Here is a 23,260-nt window from a genome sequence, read left to right on the forward strand (position 1 = left end):
AATTGTCTTTCATTCTTAGTTAACTGATAAACAGATAATAAGTTCTTTGTGATTTGAGGGAACAAGATAAGCATTTGTAATATGCAAGTAGCCGAAATGAGTGGAAACCATCGCGGTACCAATATGAGAAATGGGACGAGTGTAGTGAAAGACGGATGCCATGGAATAATTCGTTTTTCAATTAGTGCAACAATGTACCACTAGCCTAAGCCTCACCACAAAAAAAAATAGAAAAGAAACAATCCAGATGCCGTGAAAGAAAAAAAATTTCATTCAAAGTTGAAAAATTGGGTAAACAAAAACATTACAAACTTGATACATGTAACTTAATTTTTCCATCAGACACCTTTATTTAAATAGAGGTTTTTACAACTATATTTACTGCAATAACTATCCACTTAAAAAAAAAACTACTAACCACCTATTAGTTCCACAATTATCTATTATACAAAATTATAAACACAACCTCCTTACATCACTCAAAATAAAATAAAATAAAAATTAATATGATTTCTAGAAAATACACTTTAATAATTTTAACACTCCTTATTAAAGTAATTTTCTAGAAAGGATTTCATGCATAGCTCTCGAGTGCAATGCGATCATCTCCATCACTTTCTGAAATAAAAAATTCAGCTATTGACAAGCAATCAAGGAGATTATCAAATTCCACCAAAGATGACTATGTAGCCCACTCTTGAATACAAGGAACATAGGGACTATACTCCCATTTAACCTACGAATAGTGCGCCTCTACATTCATGCCTCTAAAATTAGTTCATCCAGATCAACAAGAGATTTCCAAAACAAAATTCTTGATCTTTAAAAAGAATTAAAAATAGAAAGATTGCCAATTTCTCAAGGAATTTTGATTGATATTTTCGATAAAATACAATGACTATAATACCTTTGAAACTTTCAGAGATATTTTGGTAATTTTATTTTATTGGGAATATTGTTTTTATTTTTTGGATGGGAGAGGAGTGGAGGTCCAAAATTTGGTGCCAAAATGCTTTGTAGAAACAAAATTCAAAATAAAATAATGTAGAGTCGTGACCATTCAGAATGAACGATTGGATAATGGAAAATACAAAAATTTTATAGGATAATGGAAAATACAAAAATTTTATACTCTAGAGGAAGTATAGAAAGTCCTGTATAATACCGGTTGACGTACGAACCTATATAAACAGCTTCATTAGCCATTCCTAGTCAACTTTCGGTTGCTGGCCCATCCTCCAGCTCAAATTCCATCAAAATACACTCCTCCACCGTCCTCGTGTAACATCGACGTTCAAAAGAGCTGATAATAGTGACCGATTAATGTGGCGCTGTTCAACCCGCTTCATAGTCCATAGTTACTACTCTGGAGTAGAGCGCAAGCGGAACGAACTGACCTCTGCGCAATTCATGAATTTGCAAGGTTTGTTGATTCCACTGAAATGAACTTGGGTTTCTCGGTCCTCTGTAATGATCTCTAAGCTAATTGAAATTATAGGGTTACGCGATATTCTGTAATTTCATGGTCGCATGTCCAGAAAGTGGTTTCATGATCTCATAAAATTGTTTAGGGTTTCATAAACTTCCCCAGGAATCTGGCCATTTCCTCTGGTTTCAGGTGCATAGTTCTGAAATGGAGGAAATTTTGGAGGGAAATCAGGATAAAGCGGTAATAGACGAGAAAGAAGAAGAAAAGCAAGAGCTTACCCCTTGGGATCAACACTTCTCTGTGATAAATCTGCGTCGTTTTGACTACAATGCTCCTTCTGCACTTTTGGAGAGTCCTCACTCCGGTTTCCTCATCACCTGCCCTATAAGTATAGTCTAGTTTTGGTTATCTCCATTGTTTCCATTGATGCCTTTGATGCAATTGCTTTCGCATTTAGTTGCATTGGATTTTCGCCAAATTTTGTCCATTTATGGTTTAAGAATAGTTAGAGTGCAGTTTGAAACACGATTCCTTATTTTTCAGTAAAATTTTTGCAACCGGAATAATTTCTTGTTTGCATTCAACATCTTAGTTGTAACTTTCTGATTCAATTTGAATCATCAAAGGTTTGATAACCGACTCTGTATCATAATACTATGGCTGAGTTTTGTTCAGATGACATTTTTAGGATTAAGAAAGTGTGGACAAAGTTTTATTTCCAGAAATTTGCAAGGACTTTCTCAATGCTTGGAATGCGGGTTCTGGAGCTTAGCCTGGCAGATAGTTTAGAACTTATTTTTTGTTTATTGCATGGAAAAAACATAAGCATGACTTGATGTTTTTAGCTCACACTTTAAAGGCAAATATGAAGATCAATGGAATTCTTGTTTCCTTCAAAAATGAACCAGGACATCTCTTGCACTTCTTATTTGTTGCTATTATGTGAAACTAATTGCTCTAGACTTTGCTGTAAAAATATCCAAAGCAATGTATGAGTTTGGCCCTAGTTGCAAGGACTTAAAATGTTCAGAGCTTGTTGAGACCTTTGTTGTCTTTCTGTCGTATGAGAATTTGTGAGCATGTTTGCTAACTGATACTTAACTGCCACTTGGTAAACATCTTTGTGAGAGATTTTGTAATAATGGAGTTGAGTTGTCTTTTGTCAGAAAGAGAGAAGAGTGCAACAAAAGAAGCCATTGCCATTCTTGAAAAGGTTTTTCTTGCATCTTCTTATTTTTTATTTTTTTCCATTAGTGTTCTGTTGCACAACTATTATTACATTGAGATATATTTTGAGATTTGTGGGTGTAGATATGGGTCATTGGCATTTAAATGTACTTTGTGGCTTTGCATTATGGTGAGTCAGATCAGATCCTTATAAAACAATAGTTCGATAGGTTTCAGTTCCTTTTGAATCTATCCATGTCAAAGTCGTTACCTTTCCAGTCATTTTCCACAAGGGTTCTCTTTCTGTTACTCTTATGAGTCTATTGCATTAATTCTTCTTCTTATTGTTTTCTTTTTTATTTGTTAATTGTCTTCTTCTATGTTATAGACTGCTTCTGTATTGACCTGTCCTTGCTAGTGATAGTTCTTGCAAGATTGGATCTGGGAGGAATCATTTGGGCATAAAATGGCAAAATCATGCACATAATCAGTTCCAAATTTCAATTTCCTACTCATTGGAACCTTTTTCTGAATAATTCTACTTATCTGAGATTCGACATACCATTTCTAATATTCTGTCTTTCTGACATTCAATAACATTAATTTCTCTGAAAATATAGTTCCTTGCTGTATCTGCACTCACCTTTTTTCTTGCTTCTATACTTTGCATATCTTCTTCTTCTAAATACCTTTTTTATTTTGTTGATATCGCAGCCATGGATGCTTGTCGGTTTAGTTCTTGTGATTAATTTTCACCTGTGTCCATTGTCCAGTAATATCTATCTCCAACTGGAGGCCTTCTCAATTGATCTAGTTCGTTAATAATTGATATATGTCAGCACAACCCTGTATATTTTACAGGCAGGAGATATACAAAAGGCAATTGGGAGATCAAGCCTAGCAAATAATCAAACAAAATATTCATCGCATCTAGTTTGAATTTTTTCTTTTCTGACTTTACTTTTTTGCTTGATAAAAATCTGTTGAGCAGAACGTTTTGAAGTTTCTCATCATCCCGAATTTGTGCGGAGTGTTTTGCAGTAAATCATTCATTTTAGTGTTTACCAAAACTTCATACTTTTGTGCAGTTTTCTGGATTGTTTGGTGAGGATGATGTTGAAAGAGTAGCACCCAATGTAGCAAATGTGGCCATGAATGGAATTAAGAAAAGGAAGCTATCTGATACTTCGGAACAATTAGCTACAGAAGATCTTGGGAGTGAAGACGGCTCAAAGTCTGAAGGTAACTTAGGGCAGATGGTTGGAGCTTGTGTTTTAAATAGAATGTCTTGTCTTTTTGTTTGCATTTTGATTTGTTCCTTTTGATGCTCATAAATTACCTATTACTTATTGATAAAATCATAAACGTGGTTATTCTCTAAAAACAAATTCATAAAAATGGTAAAACTTATTCGTAAAGCATGATATTGAGATTCTTGTCCTTTTGTGTAGCTACTTATAGACGTCCTTTACTTATTTCTTTCTGAAAATAGGTACACTTCCGAGTGGCAGCATTTCATCATCAGATAAGACTGAAACAATTGTGAAAAGAAGCTCCATTCTCTCTCTGGTGAAATTGAATAAGAGTGGGTTGCTTCTCTTTGCCTTCCCAAAAAATGGAAGTTCTCTACCTGACAGCATCTTACAAAAGATATTCAACTCGCTAGAATCTGGGGACCTGAGTTCACCACGGTAATTTGCGTTCATGTGAATGGAGGCACATGCATGCCCTCCCTCTCTCTTTCATATAACTGAATAACTTTTTCTCTTTTGTGATGTCTACTCTAAACCATCAATATGATAACTTGAGTTTGTTTGTGTGTGTGTGTACGTGTGTGTGCATATGCGTGAAATACAATTCTTTTTTTCTTTTCTTGATCAGTTTACTTATGGAATGCTTCTCCAATGCATTTCCACTCCAAAATCTTTGAGTTCCTCATTAGCACTCTTCCCAATCACTCTCCCTTGATGGACTTGCTGAAGCCAAATATGGTCACATACTGAAACCACATGTAGGGCTATGAACAGTCCCTAGTGCGTTTTGGATGAAGCATTTCTCTAGTTTACTTATTAGTAGCATGTGTTTTGTGCATTATTTTGAGATCTCTTATTCATGTTTTGACTCAGAAGGTCCCAACAAACTTTGGACTTTTTCCTTTTTGACATCATTCCTTGAAATCACACTTCCAGGCTTGAATCTAGATCACCCAACATACTGTTTTCATTGACCATGTCCTGTTTAAGGTAGCATCTAGTCCTGTAACACCTATTTATGCTATTTTTCTATATTTGTCGGAAGTTTATTTATTTTTATAAAAGGAAATTCATGACAATGATCAAGGCCCCTTTCCAAATATTGCACATTTTTCTCAACTTTGTCAGTTCATCTTTTTTTATGAAAGGAAATTCATGACAATAATCAAGGCCCCTTACCAATATTGCCCATTTTTCTCAACTTTGTCCTATATGCTTTTTTATATTTTGGAATCAAGTGACTCACATGCCCCAAAACAACCAGCACCATGATTCTAAGTATCTTTTTATGCCTCATTCAACTGTACACTGCATTCTTCCCATTGTTTTATATACTTTACCATTGGAATTATGAATTTGTCTCAGAAAAGTATAAATATATATACTATGATCAGATCACTTGTACAATTCTCACAATTAGTAAAAGAATGGGGTTCTCCATTTAATCTAATGCAAACTATTTGACTTAGATGGTAGGTTTTTGGTCACCTCATGCTCAGATATTAAGTATTCTCTTGCTAACCGATAGCCACATGGAAGCCACGTGTTGTAGTCGTTCATCAGGTCTTTAGCTGCAGGGATTTTCCTTAGTCTTCTTCTATTATCATCAGCCTGTTTAGAGTTTATTGTCCGCCTTACTCTAACTAGGCTGCTTAATCTAATGGTTGGTGCTATTGCATTTTCCATTGAAACATCTTGTTTCTAGTGTCATCCTTTCACCCCCTTATATCTAATAAAGAGTGGGAGCTGTAAATTTGGAGTCATGTCTTCTACTTGTGGCAAGATTATTTTCCTTGTATGCTTTTCTATGCGACCTTTGTTTCATCTTTACTGTTGTATTTCCATCAGTGTTATCAGATTTGCTTCACTTCGAGCGAAATGCCTAAGTCTTTGGATTTGACGACCCAACCAAAGCAAAACAAATAATATAATGAAACTTTCAAAATTTTGGTAGACTTCTTTAAAATATAACTTGTATGGGGAAACATACGGAATTATTGTGTCATGTAACCGGCGAAATGGATACCTTATTTAAGAGTGGAAAATTCAATAACTTGGTGTAATCGGCCCTATGGGTACCCAATTAAGAGAGGAAAATACTTTTGTACTATAGATACTCTGGAGAGCATGGGGCAAGCATGTGAAAGGGGGAAGGAAGACCATGCATATGGCCATAGGAGGGAACAATAATTGAAATAAAAATATTTCCAACGGCAAAAAAGGTCTAATTTTTTTTGAAATTCAACTTCATGAGAAGGAATTTTGCTTTAGTAATAATTTGCTTTAAAATTTATAATTACTTCTAATTTTATCCTTATGTTATTTAATTTTTTGAACGTCTTTAAGTATACCCAAAGACTTCCCCCGAATTAAATCTCATAACATTGAATTTGACCATTTCTGTCAATGTAATTTGTCTCATATCGTTCACTGCTGTACAGTTCTCTAATCACTTGTTCTCCCTTTTTGATTGTTAGTCACTGTTAACATTCAAAAGCAAAAAGTTGTTAGTCACTGTCTTGAGTTAGAAAAGGGTAGACCCTACTGATATTTGGATTGTTTGTTGTTGCATTTGCAGATCCTGTTTACTCTTTTGGATTTTCTTTATTCTTTATATGTATTCAAAATTTATTTCAGCGATAAGGGGCAGTTTGATGATTATATGTAATGTTCCCTATATACAAGGATTCCCAATCCTTCTTGTTTTTTCTATGAGCAAGGATGTTCGATGCCTACTTTGAATGTTCAACATATTTTCTTTGTTTCAGCTGGTGTCACCGAATTCTTCCTATTCAAGAGACATGTATGTTGAGTGAGAAAAACATGCATGCTGTTGTATCAAAGCTTGTTCAACGATTCTTAAGCAATTCACAAGATCAGCCTGAGAGACCTTTGAAGGTTCATCTCTGTCCTTTGTCTATTTGTTAGTTATCACTAGCGTTTCTTATGCAAATTTGCTTTATTTCTTAGATCAGATATATTGTTCTTATATATATATATATATATATATATATATATATGTATATATATATTGAAATGTGGACACTGTTATTGGTTCTTTTATAAATTTTCTCTGCTTTGCATCTTGTAGTCTGAAGGTGGGATACATAGCCCAATAAATGTACTTATTATTCTTATGCATATTGGCTTTCTTTGTTATAGGCCTGTTTGATGGGGCCAATAAGGCAGGTTTATCAGCTATGAAGGCAAAATGCCACTTCTAGAATATGGCACCGTTGTAGTTCTGTGCCTTTGTGTGCACAAAATTCTGCTGACCACTGCTTTTATAGCATCAAGTTTCAACAGTAAACAGCCTGTGTGTCAGCCTGCTTTTTAGGCACTTATACGCGCATGCAAACAGGGCCATTGTTTCCTTGGATGTACATTGCTTTTCATTTCTAGAAACTCCTGTGCAGTAGCAAGTTGTCATATCTCATGTAAATGAAGCAACACATCTTGTTCTGAAATACAAGTTTTATTGAACTTTGCTGTTGAGATCCTTACATTAGAACTCCTAAGGACTCTTTGTGGGGTTAGTGACCGATATGAAAGGTGTTTCTTGGACGGATCTGGGAGAGAAAGAGGCTTTTGGGGATGTGGTGAGTTTGATAAGAACGTTTTGTAGGGTTAGTGGTTGACATGAAAGGTGTTTCTTGGACAGGTCTGGGAGAGAAAGAGGCTTTTGGGGATGTGATGATGTTATCAAATTAAACTAGCATGCTGGATAGGGGTTGGGGACACTGTTATTGCTTTCGTAGGTTCCATTCTGTGCTAATAATTCTTTCTTGATAGGCCAGTTTGCAGTTGCCTTTAATCGAAGAGGAATTGAAGACAAGAAGCTGAAGGGTAAAAAAGAAGTCGAGAAAGATAAAAGTGAATTGCCTGTATTGGATCGAGATCAGTGCTTCCGTGTTGTGGCTGGGGCTGTTAAAGATGTTGCACCAGATTCCGTTGTGGATCTGAAATTTCCAAAGGTGGTAAATAATCATAACCTAGCTATTCATTTATATTTTTTGGTATGCTTTATGTACTATCAAGAGTTCGGAGTTCAAACTTCACTATTAGAATTGTGTCTTACATGTCATTTCTTTCGTAGATATCAAATAACAATATAGCTATTAGTGTGTGCTTTGTGAGATGATTTATGCAATGTGCATGTGGACACGAATAAATTGTCCTTGATTTAGGTTGTACCCATTGGATTTCCCCTCAAGATACAGTATGGCGCAATTAAGGAGACAGAGACATTCTTCTTAATGGGCATTGCCTGTAACCATTAGCTGCTAATAGCAACATAATTGGCTGCCCTTGGCTTTAAAATAGTGATCTAATTTTTCTCCACTTTTTCCTTATTTGTGTTATCTTTATTTTTGTACTGTTTAATACATAAAAAGGCCCAAGTGCTCGGTCTGTACTTAACTTATTGTTCTGTTATTTTTTTTGGTTGTTTTTTCTTTTACAGATGGTTGTGTTTGTTGAGGTACTTCCCATTCCAGGAATCCCCAGTGGATCGATAGTGGCTGCAGTTTCTGTACTCCCTCACACCCTTGTCAACACAAAGCCTCGTCTTATTGTGAAGCCACTGGTTTCAACCACCAAAACAGCTGAAGGAAAGGCCTAATGGCTAGCAGGTATTGGAAATGCCTTATTTACTACAAGAATTTCTCGTCACATTTCATGTGGTTATCTTTCTGCAATTTGTTAAAAACATTGATTTGGTTTCGCAGTTCATTGAATCTTTTGTCCAGCTTGGGCAACCACATTAATTTAACTAGTCCAACAACAATCGGTTTGAGGACTATAATAGGAGTTTTGAGGACTAATAGGTAAGTTCACAAGAGGCCGGAACAGGGATCTGAAGTGCTCGGGTCTCAATAGTTGCCAGCAAAATGACAAGTACTCAAATCTTAGGGTTTCACTCTCTCTCTCTCTCTCTCGTACGAATTTTTGATTTCCTCTTTCATGGTGTTTCAATATTCGCAGCCTGTGTTTATGATTGCAAGCTGAATTTTGGGTAAAATTGGCAGTGATACATATCAAACTTTTGGGAAATTTCTGATGGAACTAAAACGATACAGCCTTTTTTTGTGTGGTTCAATTTTTCAGGAAGTTCTTTGTGACAAATTCGAATCATAATGAAAGGCATTAGTAGTTTTACCTTGTTACTGGGGTAAGGGGGAAAAAAAAAGAAAGACGGGGGAGGGAGTTTACTATTGATAATAAAAAAGAACGGAAATTTACGGAAAAGTAGATTGTTATTTATTAAAGGGAAAAGTTTATATAGAGCCTAGGTTCTAAACAATCAAATCGGAGCTTACCTCAAAAATTTCACTAGAAGAGGTTGTTTAGATTCTCAAATATTCTTAAATTAATCATCTCGACATCAAGATGTATGGACGAGAAAAAAATAGATTTCAAGTTTTAGATAGAAATAGTGCATCTTGTTACGCATTTTTGGATCGTTAATTTTTAAGTTATTCAAGTTTTTATAGATCTACTCGATCTACACAATTTTTGAAGTTTTAAATTTTATAATTAAAGATGAAAATATGTTTAAGGCAATCACAAAGATTTTCAGCATTGAAACCATATTTTTTGACACTATTCAAATGTGCGGTTTATTTTGATTGCTTAGAGCCTCGGCTCTATACAAACCGCACCCTATAAAAGAACCTTTTATTTTATATTTTTGTTCTAATATTTTTGTAATTTTTTTTTTTGTTCTAATATTTTTGTAATTTTTTTTCTCAAATTACCTCTCATTTGTCTTTTTTATGTGAAATTAAAGTTACCGAAGTTAAGTTACAAACCAATTTTTATAAGAAAATTTGGGTTTAGAACTTGAATTTCTAAAACCAAATTTCACTAAAAGAAATTTATTAGATCTAGAGAATGGAGTTTCAAACCCAAGCACACTTCGAAATTTTTCCTAGTTGAATTTGAAGATTCGAATCCTCCATTTCACCCGAAAGAAAAAAGAAAGAAGTTTTAACAAGTGTGACCTCCAAGTTCGAAACCCACAATTTCAACTCTTTTTTCTTTCCCCATATTTTCTGTATATAATATCATGTGTTTTGTAGAAGGAAAAAGTTTATATAAGGTGTCAATTTTATATTGTACAAGTAAGGTGTTTGTTCTTACGTTAGAAAACTTTCAAATTGATCATTTCGACTTTGAGATTCGTAGACATGAAAAAAAAAGGAATTTCTAACCATAAAAATAGTTCATCTTTTAATACATTATCTAAACTGTCCATTTTCAAGATTTTCTGTTGTTCACAATTTCCGGAACTTTAAATTTCATAATTGAGGGCAACAATGGATTTCATATCTTCACAAGGCTTTGCAGCATCGAAATTGCGTTTTAAGCATGGTTTGAGGTGCACCATACTTCAATGTATAAGGTTGACACCTTATATAAACTTCTCCTTTTGTAGAAAAGTAGAACCACGAAAGACTTTTTTTCTCAATCTGTGGAGCAGTGTAAGAAAAAAACAACCTAGGAATGAAACGTCGCCATGGAAAGTATATTTAAAGTACAATTAAACTAAATACATCCAAATGAAATTGAAAAAGTAGTGAAAAAATGGATTTTTGAAAATTTGATTTGCCTCGACAGATTTTAGAAATAATCTAAGAAAAAGAAAATATGTAAAAACAACTATTTATGGGCCAAAATTCTTCCTAATCATTTTCAAAACAATAGAAAAGAAATACTTTTTTTTTTTTTTTTTTTTTTAATTCCTTGCTTGTCCGCTCTATAGCCAGAATTGGCCACGGCTAATGGCCAGACCCGGCCAACCCGGCCGGGTTCGGGTCAACCTGGCCGGTTTTGTGAACACTGCGTGGAGCATTATCTTCACGTCTAGACTCAATGGACTAGCAATAGGGTAAAGGTTAGGGAGGCGAATGACCTAGTTAAGAGGATCTAAAATTACAATAGAAGTATTAGAAAACTTTTATATCCACTAGATCAACTTGAATATTATGGTTGTAAAAAAAAATTAGGATTTCAAAATCTAAAATTAGTGTATATTATAATAAATTATTTAAATAGTCCATTTCACCCTAATAGTAAGCGTTTATAGATCTACAGTATTTGTATCATTTTTTGAGTTTTGAAATTTGTTGTCGGTGTTAAAAATTGATTTTAAAACCATTATAAAGATTTTCATTGCCGAAAATACTTTTTGGACGAGGATTTGAAGTGAGGGTTCATTTTGTTTGCATAAAAACCTTTTATTTATATATATATATATATATATATTTAAAAATATAAACTATATTAAAAAAAAATTGACAAAATTTTTAGCCAATTAAACTGGTTAATTAAACTGCTGACCAGGTGGTCCAGTCCCGTGTATATACCCTTTGAAGTAGGATTCGAGTCCACAAAGTCCCAAACCAAGAAAGCCCCCTAAAGGATGGGGTGGCAAGACGCATTGTCGCTCTCAAAAGTCCTAAGACCTTTTCTAAATACCTTCACCTACTCCAAAAATAATTGAAATAAGGGTAATCTTATGGCTAAAATATGATTTTACTGAGATGCACGGTTTGAAGTATATGAGTTGAATACTAAGCAAACCCAAATTTTATTCTAATCCTAACGACGGCAGGTGTGCCTCCACAGCATATAATGCGTCATGGGCGGCAAAACAAAGCATTGTGAAGTCAAAATTTATCAATAACATCATGATCAATATATAGACTTAAGGGATTGGCATTGGTTTGGACCAAATAACCCATGAAGCAAATATCAAAGACCCTAATATGTAACTTTTGATTGCCACCCTGGAGTTGAAATACGTAGTTTTTTTAATTCATATTCAAAAGGAAAAAGTTTATGTAAGGTTGCAACCTAAAATGTAGAATTAAATATGTACCCCAAAAATCCATCGGAATAGGTTGTTTTAATGTTGAAAAAAGCTCTAATTGATAATCTCGACACCGAGATGTAGGAATATGAAAGAAAAAAAAAATTGAGTTCCAAAAATAGTGCATCTTGCAACGCATTATCTAGATCGTCCATTTTCAAGATTTTCATATGTTTATAGTTTAGATATGAAAATAGATTTTGAGATAATCCTAATTATTTTTTACATTGAAATTGCATGTTGTGATAAAATTTTGAGGCCCGCCTTAATTGGATGGGTTAATGTTGCAACTTTATAGAAACCACACCCTATTCAAAATAGGTCAAATATAATATAAAATTGAAGGAATAGAATAAAATGAGACCATTTATCTTTGGTATAAAGTAGTCACAATTAATCTTGACTATTGCATACGAAATTAGATGGCTACATTTATTCATTGATCAAGCTCAAACTTCAAAAAAAATTTCTTGAACTTTGCAATACGCTCAAGCTATCAAAAGTAAATGATCTCATTGTATACAATCTCAAAATTCAATAGGACTCAAGATTTCCAATGTGTAGATTATCCTTGACACTGGCCCTCCATAGATTATCCTCGACACTGGCCCTCTATGGGAAAGTTTTGGCTGAAAGAATTGGACAGATAACAAAATGTGTAAGATCCCTTCGCCTGATAAATATGGCAAATAACGAGCCCCTCATGAGCACTATGTGCACGTTCCTTCGATTTCCAAGCCTCCTAAAAATTTAGAAGTTTATCTCGATTCGAAAAGAGATGCGAACAAATTTAACTATTTCATCGAAACTAATGAGCTACACGACTCTAATGTCATTGGGGCTTCCTTTACCTGGTCCAATAACTCATCTCTAGCAAAACGAATGTCTAGAATGGATCGAGTTCTAGCCACTCTTCCTCAATGGACCTCCGATTATATGTCTATTATGCTTGATACAAAAGCGAATAGTTTTGGACCGTTTCTTTTTAGATTTGAACTCATGTGGTTGGACGATAAATCCTTAAAAAATATAATTATTAATGGGCTGAAGAAAATAAGAATAACAGGGTGGTGGGGTTACATTATTGCTTAAGAGCTAAAAGCCTTGAAATTTAGACTTAAAGAAAGGGGGAAAAAAAGATTTGGACATTTTTCTCAAAGAACTATGCAAGTTCCGAATGACACATTGTCGTTTAATAATTGGAAACAGGAGAACAGAGAGTTAAATGGGGAACAAAAGACCACTGTAAAGTGAATGGAGAAGTCTATTTAATCAAAGATCGAAAGGGGCTAAGTAGGGAAATAATAATACCAGATATTTTCATGCCACTGCAAACTCTAAAAGGCGGTAGCTCTTCTAGTATGCACCTCCAATATACAGTTAATACCTTATTCTTTATGAGAGCTTATTTTCAACAGATGAAGCATATGTGGTTATTTTTTAATTGATGCCAACTCATATACAGGGTAAAAATTATTTTTGCAAAGACTAATTTAATGGGAATTTATTGTTCTGGTGAAGAAATTCATGATGAGGTGTGGACATGAAACTCTCCCAGTTAAATATCTTGGCCTCCCTTTGGGAGACTATAGATTAAACAGAGCAGGGTGGGATCTAATCATGAAAGTTTCCATACTAAATTGGATGGCTGGAAGAGCCGTGATCTTTCACCTTGGGACATGATCACCTTAAGAAGGTTACCTCGTCTAACCTCTGGGTGTACTAATCTCTATTTAAGGCACCATTTTCTATTATACTTTTGCTTGAAACTGTGATGAGGAATGTTTTATGGAGTAGTGGACTGGCGATGAAGAAAAATACTATGACAGATTTGGAAAGAGTGAAACTAGAATTTTTTCAAGATAGAGCTAGAGATGGCATTCGTATGAGATAGGCTATTACATCCAATGGGTGCAGAGGACTGTGGAGTTTAAGGATATCCCAAAGCACAAACACAAACCAATTTTTGGGATTTACTTCATCTCAAGAAATATGAGTTTAAAAAGGCAGCGGTTTGGAACCCCCATTGTCTCGATGGGTCAAATTGAACTTTGATGGCAGTGTAAGAAATAATATGATCGATGGCGGGATATGGAGGATTGTTACGAGATGACTAAAGCCAGGTAATCTGGACTACACAAGGACAACTGCCACCTTGCTAAGCAAATAAGGTTGAGATGTTGGGCCTTAAATTTTGCTTGCTCAAGCTCGACCGATAAGATCGGTAAGATTGGTCATTGAGTGTGATTCCTCTAATGTGATTAAACGGTGTAAAGATTTTTGTACTAACCCGTTGATGCGGAGCAAACTCATGGCTGAATACAGTTTCATCGTAGGGAGAGAGATGTCTTTTTTTTTTTTACATGTCGATAGGGAGAGAAACTCGCTCCAACAAAAGCCTTTACTACCTTGTAATTTTTCGATTCTTTTTCTGTTTCTTCGTTTTTATTTTCATTTCACCTTGGACTCCTCCCATGGTATTGTACATCTTTTAATTTCCAAAGCAAAATTTTGTTCATGTTTGAAAAAAAAAAAAAAAAGAGGAAAAAAGAAAAGAAATAAGGATATAAACTTATCACATTGTAATTTGTATTAAAAAATGGTCTGACTTACGGTTAGACTGTTAAAACTTCTTTAATTTCTATTCAAAATTTGTCAAATTAACATCACATCATAAGCTTTCAGACAGTGCGTTAGTAAGATACGGTAAGGATAGTACAAATGGCTAAACAATACAATAATGTCACTATGTGGCTATGGAGGAGCTAAAATCACCCTAAATTTCTTTCCGAAGTTTATGTTATCTAATTTGTTTAGAGTTCACACGGGAAGCTCTCTATTCTTTTTTTTTTTCTTTTTTTGAAACTTTAATGGTAAGAATGGAGCCTAATTTGTTTAGAGTTCACACGGGAAGCTCTCTATTCTTTTTTTTTTTTTTTTTGAAACTTTAATGGTAAGAATGGAGCTTAAGACGATGCACTTGTCTCTCTAACCACCAATGCCCCAATCCCATTCCCATTCCCCGAGATTCTAAAAGATCTTGCAATGTCCCAACAATCCCTAGTTCAACCCTACATCTCTCAATGCCCTTGTTTAGATTCGTGTAGCCTAATTAATTTGAAAACCCGAGATTCACTCCTGCCCATAGGATTTCATGTCTTCTAGGGATGGCAATGAACCCCAACCCGATCCAGGTTCAGGTATGGGTTCAAAAATTGGACCTGGCACGTTGGGCCGTATCCATATGGACCCGACCCAAATAGTGTTAATATTTAGTAAATAATATTTAAATAAATAAAAGTATATATATTTAGTTATAATATTTAAAAAATACATACATACATTCAATATCACAATTAATTATTATTTTTTTCGATCGGGACCAAGCCTAGTAACTTCAAGTCCGGTCTGGTCCGATCCGGTCCCCAAAAAGTTTTTTTTGAGGCCGGACCCCACCCAACCCGTTGCCACCCCTAAGATCTCTACAATCAATTCAATTCTATATTCATCATCCAATCCTTGATTGTTCAAGCAAAATTGAGGTTTCTTTTCAACTTGGATTAGGCTGGCATAAGATCCACAAGAAGGCCCATGTACCTGATTCAGTAAATAATCTTTATTTTCTTTAATTATATTTTTGCTCTCATTTATGCTTTTGTTTTATTTGAATCTTCTTAAATATGTTTTAATTCAACTTTTATGAATAATACAAGAAACTTCTTATTTAGTTTTTATTAGTTGAGATCTAGAACATACAACTTGCAACTCTCACAGCATAAATTGCAAAATTGAGCCCAAACTGAGATTTACGAGCACCATATTCTCAAAATATTGCCTTCTCTGAAGGTTTAATATTTTCTAGACAAGTTTTCTTAGCTTAAATGTTGAATTCGATGAAGGAGACTTCCATAATTTGCATCAAAACTCATATCCATACTGAATTTAATAACAAAAAATTCTCACCTTGCCGATCTCACTCATGAACATCAATCTCTTCCAAAGTGGAAATATGGTCATTTCTTCATCACTATCCCATTTTCCATCGACCAAACTTACCTACATATGGTGGGAGATGAGTTGTCTGCTTTTTAATTCTCTCATTAAAACCGGAAAAAATAATATCTCCGAATCAGGACATGAATACAGAAGGTGGATGTTATATATAAGTACCCAATATCATACTCTTGCTTAGCCTACCATCTCCTTTCATGTATCTTATCCTTCCATGTTGGAAGACAAACTGGATGTAAGGTTTTACAAATGGTAGTGAAATGAATACAAATGAGTGCACAACACTAACTTGCATAGTCCTGTGAGACTCGCTCAACCATAAGACGCAACAACAAATAGTTGGGGCGTGTTGTTTCCACCCTCAAATCCATCAGGACAATTTGATAGACTTTGAGTGGAGAAATGAGACTCCCCAACCGTCCTTGCTGACATCTGATGGCTGGACATGGAATGATGGGTTTGTGCGAATAGTCAATGCTCTCATTGTACACAATCCCCGTGTCAAAATAGCATAAAGAATTGTTGCAACCATGGGAAATAGGACTCCTGTTTCAAAGCAACCCAAGGAAAATGGAGAAACAGTTTCCAAACTAATCTAATTTTCCACTTGATTTAACAGGTGTAAGCCAGGATTCATGAGCCGTGAACATCTGGACCATGAGCTGAGTTTCTGTTCCCACTATAAATAAAACCATATATTTGGCTAAGCATATAAACAAAAGCATATATATATATATACTAATAACAAAATATTAAACTCCAACTACTAAAAAATTTGCCAATGTCCACATGAACATGCACCGAGTATTCTTCTACTAGGCCAAAATTTAAAGCATTAAGCATTTATTTCATCTACAAGATAAGGAATTCCATAATGGCCATAAAGGGGAGATGTAGGTCTACGAAAGATAAATAGATTATATATTTGGTCTATTCCTGTTTCCTGCATGTAGCGTACATAGATATGCTAAGGTCTAAGTTTATTTCATTTTTTTCCAAAGAAGAACGACCTGTGCCTCCTCTGAAACTTAACCTGGAATGTGATGAGGCTGCTTCACTGTTCTCACTGTTGGATGAGGCATTACTCTTCGTAAAATATCCCTTTGTGGATCTGGGGCAAATCGATAAAGATAGTGTGCAATCGCCAACTTCTTCCTCTTCCTTCCTGTTCCACTCCTTGCAAAACTGGGAAGAAAATGGATCGTATCTGTTATCGTTCTTTGGGTCGAATTTGCGTTTTCTTGTCGGTCCATGCTCATGGTTCAGCTCAGTGTCCTGTCATCAATTAAATTATGCTGATGGATTAGTCTCAAAACATGCACCAAAAGGAGAAGCAAAAATCAAAGCATATGCCATCTAATTTTCCATCTTTTTTTGAAAGTGACTTGTGATCTTCATCATGAATTCATGATAAACCAAACATTTGAGAGAGTGAGTGCCTTCTCCTTGAGAACTTTGAAATCGAAAATCTTGGATAAACTGATTGAATTGTGGGAAATAGAAAAGGTATCTAATCTCAATGAGAAGCTTTATATAATTAAATAGCGACAGACACTGAGTACTTCGAGGCTTTTTAGATGCTAACTTCACCGTGAAATGTGAACAGCACCATTAGAAGCCTGGCAAAACCAAAATTCTAAAACCACAGTGTGCTTTTTCACCATATCAACCATTTTGGCATTCAGAAGGTTGGCAACCTTTTCACCATTCAAAAGGTCGTTAGGGTCACATGTCCCTATTTGCAAATTTGTATACTCCGGTTGTCACGCTCCCTCCTAAATTGTAAGGTGAAAATAATATCCTGTTGGCTTTGGGTACAAAGAGAATTTTTCAAAATAAGAACCTTTCTTGAGACAGATTCACAGATATCCCATCACCCGTAATGCATGTAATATATTTTCCTTGAATCACAAGTTTCTTTGTTCCTGGGTTAGTCAGTTAAGTTCTCAAGGAATCAAACCTGAGACATTCTTGAGCCCAACACCCTAACCACTAAACCGAGAGCTCAAACCGTAATAAGGTCCAATGAGATTTAAACTTGGATTCTGGATCAGAGTTCCCTCTAGATCATGGAAATTGGTCACGTTTCTCAATTGATTTCAGTTCAAAGTTTCAAACTAGTGTTCGAAACCCCAAAATTCTCAGATGACACAGTCCTTGCAAAAACCAAGTCGACTTGCAGAGTAAAACAATGACTCAGAAGAGTTCCGTGGAGTAAAGTATTTCAAAGGTTCAAAAAAAAGAAGAAAATAGATGCATCTATGGCGCTATCTGAGCCAGGTGGTCACCAAGTCTAAATTTATATATAAAACTCGATACACCTAGCTTCTTAGTGACAAAGCTCAGCAACTTGTCAAGTTGAGTAGATATGGCAAGTTTTCCGAGTTGAAAACAAGATTTTACTCACTGTTTAAATCAACAAACACCTCCATCAGTCAAATTACACACATAGGTGATATTCACATTAGTTGTTCTGGCTCAATATCACTTGCCTTGAATTTTCTTTGCCATAACAGCCAAGTCAATCGCTACATTGCATGCGCTCGACTGCTTTTCCAAACAAAGCTTGTACTCTTTTCGAATTAGGGAAAAATTCCTTTATCCAAATACTCATCCTTTGTTTATACAGTGGCAAGTATGTGCTTTCCAACTTGCTCTTCATTTCCATAATGTCATGCTCATCATTGCCATTTTCTTCCTTCATGCGAGCATGTGCTTTCCAACTTGCTCTTCATTTCCATAATCAATGTCATGCTCATTATTGCCATTTCCTTCCTTCATCAATTTGAAGCTATCTCTACACCCTTTCTCTTCTAAAGTTCTCCCCAGCTAATGTAGAGGTAATGGGACTGGTAGTTTTTGACAATGTAGGAAACCATGGACTCTGACAGAACTCGCAAAGGTCTCAGGTCATAGTGATAGACTTGGCCTCAACTAACCAAAAAGTCAATAAAACAATAGGAACCGGCCAAACTCTCCAATAAATTGGAAAGAATGATGAAGATATCGCGCATAGAATTAGATTTGGGTGGGCAAAGTGGAGATGTGCAACCAGAGTTTTATGCGATTGCTGCATACCAATAAAGTTGAAAGGTGAGGTCTATACGATAGCTGTGTGACCAGCTTTGTTTTATGGGGCAGAATGTTGGCTGGTCAATAAACAACATACTATTGGATGAGCATACCTTAGATGAGGATGTTGAGATGAATAAACGGCGAGACAAGAAAGAATAGAATTTGAAATGAATATATTAGCGTGAACTTAGGTATGACTCACTAAGTGATAAAATGAGAGAAAATAGACTTAAGTGGTTTGCCCATGTTAGGAGGTGCGAGGTGGTTCATGTGGAAGGCTAAAAAAAAACTAAGCCCACAAGGACATGGTTAGAAGTAGTGAGAAAAGTCATGGGGACTTATGGCCTCACTATGGGTACGGTCCTTCATAGAGCAGAACCGCGAACTATGATTGCTGCAGCTAGTTGAGAAAAAGAACCGTAAACCAACTTAACCGGAAATAATTGGGATAAAGCTTGAATGACGATATGAAGAGAAAAAGGCCAAACTCGACCAGTTTATTTGCATATGGTCCTAGGCTCTGCATGTTGCTGAGCCCATGCACCAGGTGCAACTAGACCCGTCCGAGTTTTTGTTCTTTTTATTTTTCTCCTCTCCTTTTTAGCAGCTAAAGCTGAATTTAATTAGTCAAAAGGAGAAATAGAAACTTAAATCACCTGAATGGGGCAATGTGAAAAAGGATACAAAGCCAAAAAGACAAACCTAACCATCCATATCTGACAAAATCCTTTCCCACTATAGCAAGAAGGGCAAGAATTAGGTTTTTGACTCGCTGAGTCCTTTTGAGACTTAAGACGGACACCGATTTTGGACATTTATAAGACTCAGCCGAGTCATATACATCGAAGTTTGGCCAAGTGTAAGATTGAATGCGGTGGTTTATGAAATTTAAGAAACCAAGGTATCGATTGGCCACGTACAAATTTTTGTTTCATTGAAAGCCGAGTGTAAATGCTCCACAACAACATAGAAGAGAGAGAGAGAGAGAGAGATGCCCACACACATGTATTCGTGTGACATTTCAGAGAGAGAGAGATGGTCACACACGTGTATGGGTGTCTTTTACAATTTAGAGAGAGAAAGAGATGCCACACCTATCTTTTCACATCTTAGAGAGAGAAACCACGCACATGTAGGCGTGGAGCATTGGAAGTTATCCACGTATGGTGTAGGAAATTCATTTTTACCAATGTAAAAAGAACAAGTAAGAGAGATATTGACATTACAGACGCTTTAACCAATCGAAGGTGTGCAACGAATAGTGTGCAGACAAACTTTAGACAGAAGTGGCAAACGCAACAACGCACACGCCATAACATAATAGCTAGAGGGAGAGGATCAGGAATGAAGAGAGAGACAATGGACACAAAATGATTCTGCTCGGAGGAAAGAGAAAGAGTTTCAAATGGCTCTAGAGAGAGAGAGACCCATCAGGCAGGTGTGGAGAGATTCCAAATGCCAAAAACCTGTAGAGAGAGAGAGAGAGACCACGTAGGCAGGCTTTTCCAAACATGCCATTCCTTTTCTAGAGAGGGAAACCCATCACTACCAATGAGATTTAAAATGGCATCTTAGAGAGAGAGTGAGAGAGAGTACCTGGAAATGAGACGCAGCCTGTGCATTGTACTTGAGAATATCACGATGATGGGGAGTAAGCAGTGAGTCAAGGCCATCTCTCTGCATCTTTGTGTACAATAAACCTTTTATTACTGCCTCATGCTGCTGTTTCATGGTGGTCTCATCCGAGTAATTATCAGCAGAGTAGAGTGAAGGAGAAGAAGAAGAAGCCATCGCCAACGAATTATCAATACCGACCATTCCCTTTTGACCGCCACATGCTCCGCTGCTACCGCACATGGAATCACGCATTTGAACGTAGTAATTATCAGCAGGTCTGAAATGTAACAGGCACTACTACAAAAAGTCAGATTTTTAGAGAGAGAAAAAGGAGAGAGAGCACCCCAACCTCGGGAAAAACGGAATAGACCCCAAAATCCCAAACATGAAGGGAAAAAAAAAAAAAAAAAAAGGAGACTAGAGAGAGAGAGAGGGGGGTAAATCTGTAGAGAGAGAAAGTGCTCCTAAATCTCCCAGAAATTAGAGAAGGTACAACAGCGCTTTACGAAGAAAAAGTTGAATGGTGGGATTTCAAACATACTAAAATAGAACTAGGGACAAATCCTGATCTTCTTTCATTTTGAAAATAACCAGTGCAATTGTAACTTTTGTTATTGGGAGACGTGCGGAGTTGTTGAAAGAAATGGATGAATTTTGGGGTTTTTTCTTTGTTCGTTCCTGGAAAAGAAGAGAGAGAGAGCTCACCCTTTGGGCTGGAGAGGGTGGTAAACATTAGAGAGAGAATCGAAATCTGTTGGGACCTCTTTTACTGATGAGATGATACTGCTCTCCTCCTCTTCCATATATTTGCTTGTCTGGCTAGCATGGCAAGCTGGGGATATAAAAAAAAAAAATTATTAAACAAGAGAGGGAGACCGAAACACATAAGAAACTTTTATGGCAGATATAAAATAAAGTTATAAAGTTTATAAAGTAAATAAACCATTAAACCATGAGAGGAGAAGGATTGATTCGAGGCTTTTGAGGGAGATGTGATGCAAACTTGCACAATATTAAACTAAGAGAGAGAGAGATGCACATTATTAAACGAAGAGAGAGAGAGAGAGAGGAGAGAAGGCCTGACCGTGTCTGCTTGAGTCACTCTTCATGCCTCTGTACATCTGATAAGAAACTCAAAAAAAAAATGGAAACATGAATCGATGGATGATCAACCAGGTAATTAGCCGAGAAAAAATTGAAAAGCAAAGAAAAAGGAAAAACCAAGTGGTTTATTCATTGAAGCTTGGGGTTTTGAACCTGTAAATGGCTTTTGACATGGGATATTGTTAAGCCCCTCACATCCATCAGCTGAAGCACAAGCTTCGGTGTGGCCTCTGCAAAATAACCAAAGAAAAATCTTTGCTTAATTAAGAGAGAGAGAGAGAGAGAGAAACATTTGATCGAAACAAGAGACTGAAAACTTTGATGAGAGAGAGAGACTTACTGTCTTGGCCACCAAGCTTTTGTATGGCATGAACAAAGGAATGGTGGAGCTCAGGCGTCCATCTCAGACGAGGTATTTTCGATCGTATGTACTGCCTCACCGCTCCATTTCTTCCACAAGTACCCATTCTCTCTTTCTCTCTCTAAAATGAATCAACACAAATCCCTACCAAACCAAGCTCCCTCTCTTTCTCTTTCTCTCTCTCTCTCAAGCAATAATACTACACTCGCTTCTCCTCTCCCCTACAGCTCTCTCTCTCTCTCTCTAAAACGAATCAACACAAATCCCTACCAAACCAAGCTCCCTCTCTCTCTCTCTCTCTCTCTCTCTAGCAATAACACTACACTCGCTTCTCCTCTCCCCTACAGCTCTCTCTCTCTCTCTCCTCTCTTGCAGGGTTTCTCTCTCTAAAAATTACTTGGAGTTTCTGAGTCACGGAGGGTATCCATATCCGTTGAAATTGTCGTGGGTTCAGATGGCATCCGCTGTAAAACACGCAGAAAGGGTTTTGCCAGAGTTAGGGGTAGAGAGAGAAAGGGCGAAAAGGCGTGAAGGTACTTAATTATAGATGGAGGATAGAGAGAGAAAAGGTTATCGTTTTAGAGAGAGAAAGAATTCGAAGTACCACCACCGCCTGGTTCAGAAATTCCCATCACGAGCTGCCGATCTCCTCTCCCCCATCATTGCCTTGCCTTTGACCTTTTACCACAAAACCCCAACCCCCTTCCCTTACCTTTTCATTTTTTTATTATCTGCTTAAATCTACGACAAATACCATACAAGAATCTGAAATTCTTTCTTGAAAAGGTCAAAAACACTGAAAATGTAAAATATAAACTAGAGAATATTGAGACTTGGAGCTTGGGTGTCACAGCACGTAACTCTCTCTCTCTCTCTAAGCCTTCTGTATAAAATTGTATTTATAACATCATCACACGTTAACTTCTCTCTATATTATGTTTTTTACATAAGTGTGGAACTCGAAAAATGTAGAATTACGTATGCACCTAAAAATCCATCAAAAAATATTGTTTTAATGTTGAATTACCCTCTAATCAATCCTTGTCATCTAAGATGTAAAAATGTTTAAAAAAAAAAAGATTTTAAGTTTTAAAAATAATACATCTCGTAGTACATTATTTTGACCGTCTATTTTTAAGACTTTCATATATTTATAGATCTATTTTATTTTAATTATTTTTTAATTTAAAATTTTATAATTAAATATAAAAATAAATTTTTAAATAATTTTTAAAAAAAATTACACCAAAATCACATATTATGATAAAATTTAAAGGTACACTCTGATTTGATTGCTTAAAGTTACAAACCAGACCCTTTAATGTGAATGCAGTGAATTTTCTATTGAATTGCTGCAGTATTTGAGTTTG

At 35.9% G+C, this 23,260-nt stretch overlaps 2 protein-coding genes across 20 annotated transcripts; one reads left to right on the plus strand and one right to left on the minus strand.

Moving 5' to 3' along the window:
* The first annotated feature begins 1,213 nt into the window (after nt 1–1,213).
* On the plus strand, nt 1,214–8,947 carry LOC18445378 (uncharacterized). 11 transcript variants are annotated; one of them, XM_020674401.2, is made up of 9 exons: nt 1,214–1,423; nt 1,592–1,817; nt 2,596–2,642; nt 3,685–3,838; nt 4,089–4,287; nt 6,618–6,747; nt 7,647–7,823; nt 8,312–8,480; nt 8,577–8,947. In XM_020674401.2, exons 2-8 carry the CDS (start codon nt 1,634–1,636, stop codon nt 8,468–8,470), a joined length of 1,050 nt encoding a protein of 349 aa, XP_020530060.1. In that variant the 5' UTR covers nt 1,214–1,423; nt 1,592–1,633; the 3' UTR covers nt 8,471–8,480; nt 8,577–8,947. The 11 variants fall into 11 exon arrangements, 6 of the variants coding, with proteins under 6 accessions (XP_020530060.1, XP_011627490.1, XP_088703339.1 ...); XR_016041065.1 differs by having other exon boundaries at nt 1,215–1,423; nt 7,642–7,823; XR_016041066.1 differs by having other exon boundaries at nt 1,215–1,423; nt 1,619–1,817; nt 7,012–7,823.
* A 7,612-nt stretch (nt 8,948–16,559) lies between these two features.
* LOC18445379 (uncharacterized) lies at nt 16,560–22,804 on the minus strand. 9 transcript variants are annotated; one of them, XR_016041068.1, is made up of 7 exons: nt 22,495–22,804; nt 21,870–22,354; nt 21,683–21,759; nt 21,510–21,546; nt 21,131–21,257; nt 20,405–20,719; nt 16,560–17,008 (listed from the first exon to the last, which is right to left on the minus strand). XR_016041068.1 is itself a non-coding variant. In XM_088847219.1 (7 exons), the coding sequence occupies exons 2-7, from the start codon at nt 21,994–21,996 to the stop codon at nt 16,664–16,666; spliced, it is 960 nt and encodes a 319-aa protein (XP_088703345.1). In that variant the 5' UTR covers nt 21,997–22,354; nt 22,495–22,804; the 3' UTR covers nt 16,560–16,663. The 9 variants fall into 9 exon arrangements, 8 of the variants coding, with proteins under 8 accessions (XP_088703345.1, XP_088703343.1, XP_088703340.1 ...); XM_088847219.1 differs by having other exon boundaries at nt 20,405–20,651; XM_088847217.1 differs by having other exon boundaries at nt 20,405–20,654.
* Nucleotides 22,805–23,260: the final 456 nt, after the last annotated feature.

The sequence above is a fragment of the Amborella trichopoda genome, chromosome 9 (genome assembly GCF_054954075.1).
Source record: "Amborella trichopoda isolate Santa Cruz 75 chromosome 9, AtrichopodaSantaCruz75HAP2 v2.0, whole genome shotgun sequence".
Classification (NCBI taxonomy): Eukaryota; Viridiplantae; Streptophyta; class Magnoliopsida; order Amborellales; family Amborellaceae; genus Amborella; species Amborella trichopoda.

Coding starts and splice junctions, on each gene's coding strand:
- LOC18445378 (XM_020674401.2), top strand. CDS start 1,634: ATGGAGGAAATTTTGGAGGGAAATCAGGATAAAGCGGTAATAGACGAG. Junction 6,748..7,646: donor AGCCTGAGAGACCTTTGAAG/GTTCATCTCTGT, acceptor TTGATAGGCCAG/TTTGCAGTTGCCTTTAATCG. Junction 7,824..8,311: donor TGGATCTGAAATTTCCAAAG/GTGGTAAATAAT, acceptor TTTCTTTTACAG/ATGGTTGTGTTTGTTGAGGT.
- LOC18445379 (XM_088847214.1), bottom strand. CDS start 21,996: ATGGGTACTTGTGGAAGAAATGGAGCGGTGAGGCAGTACATACGATCG. Junction 21,547..21,682: donor ATGTCAAAAGCCATTTACAG/GTTCAAAACCCC, acceptor GTTTCTTATCAG/ATGTACAGAGGCATGAAGAG. Junction 21,258..21,509: donor GAGTGACTCAAGCAGACACG/GTCAGGCCTTCT, acceptor TTATATCCCCAG/CTTGCCATGCTAGCCAGACA.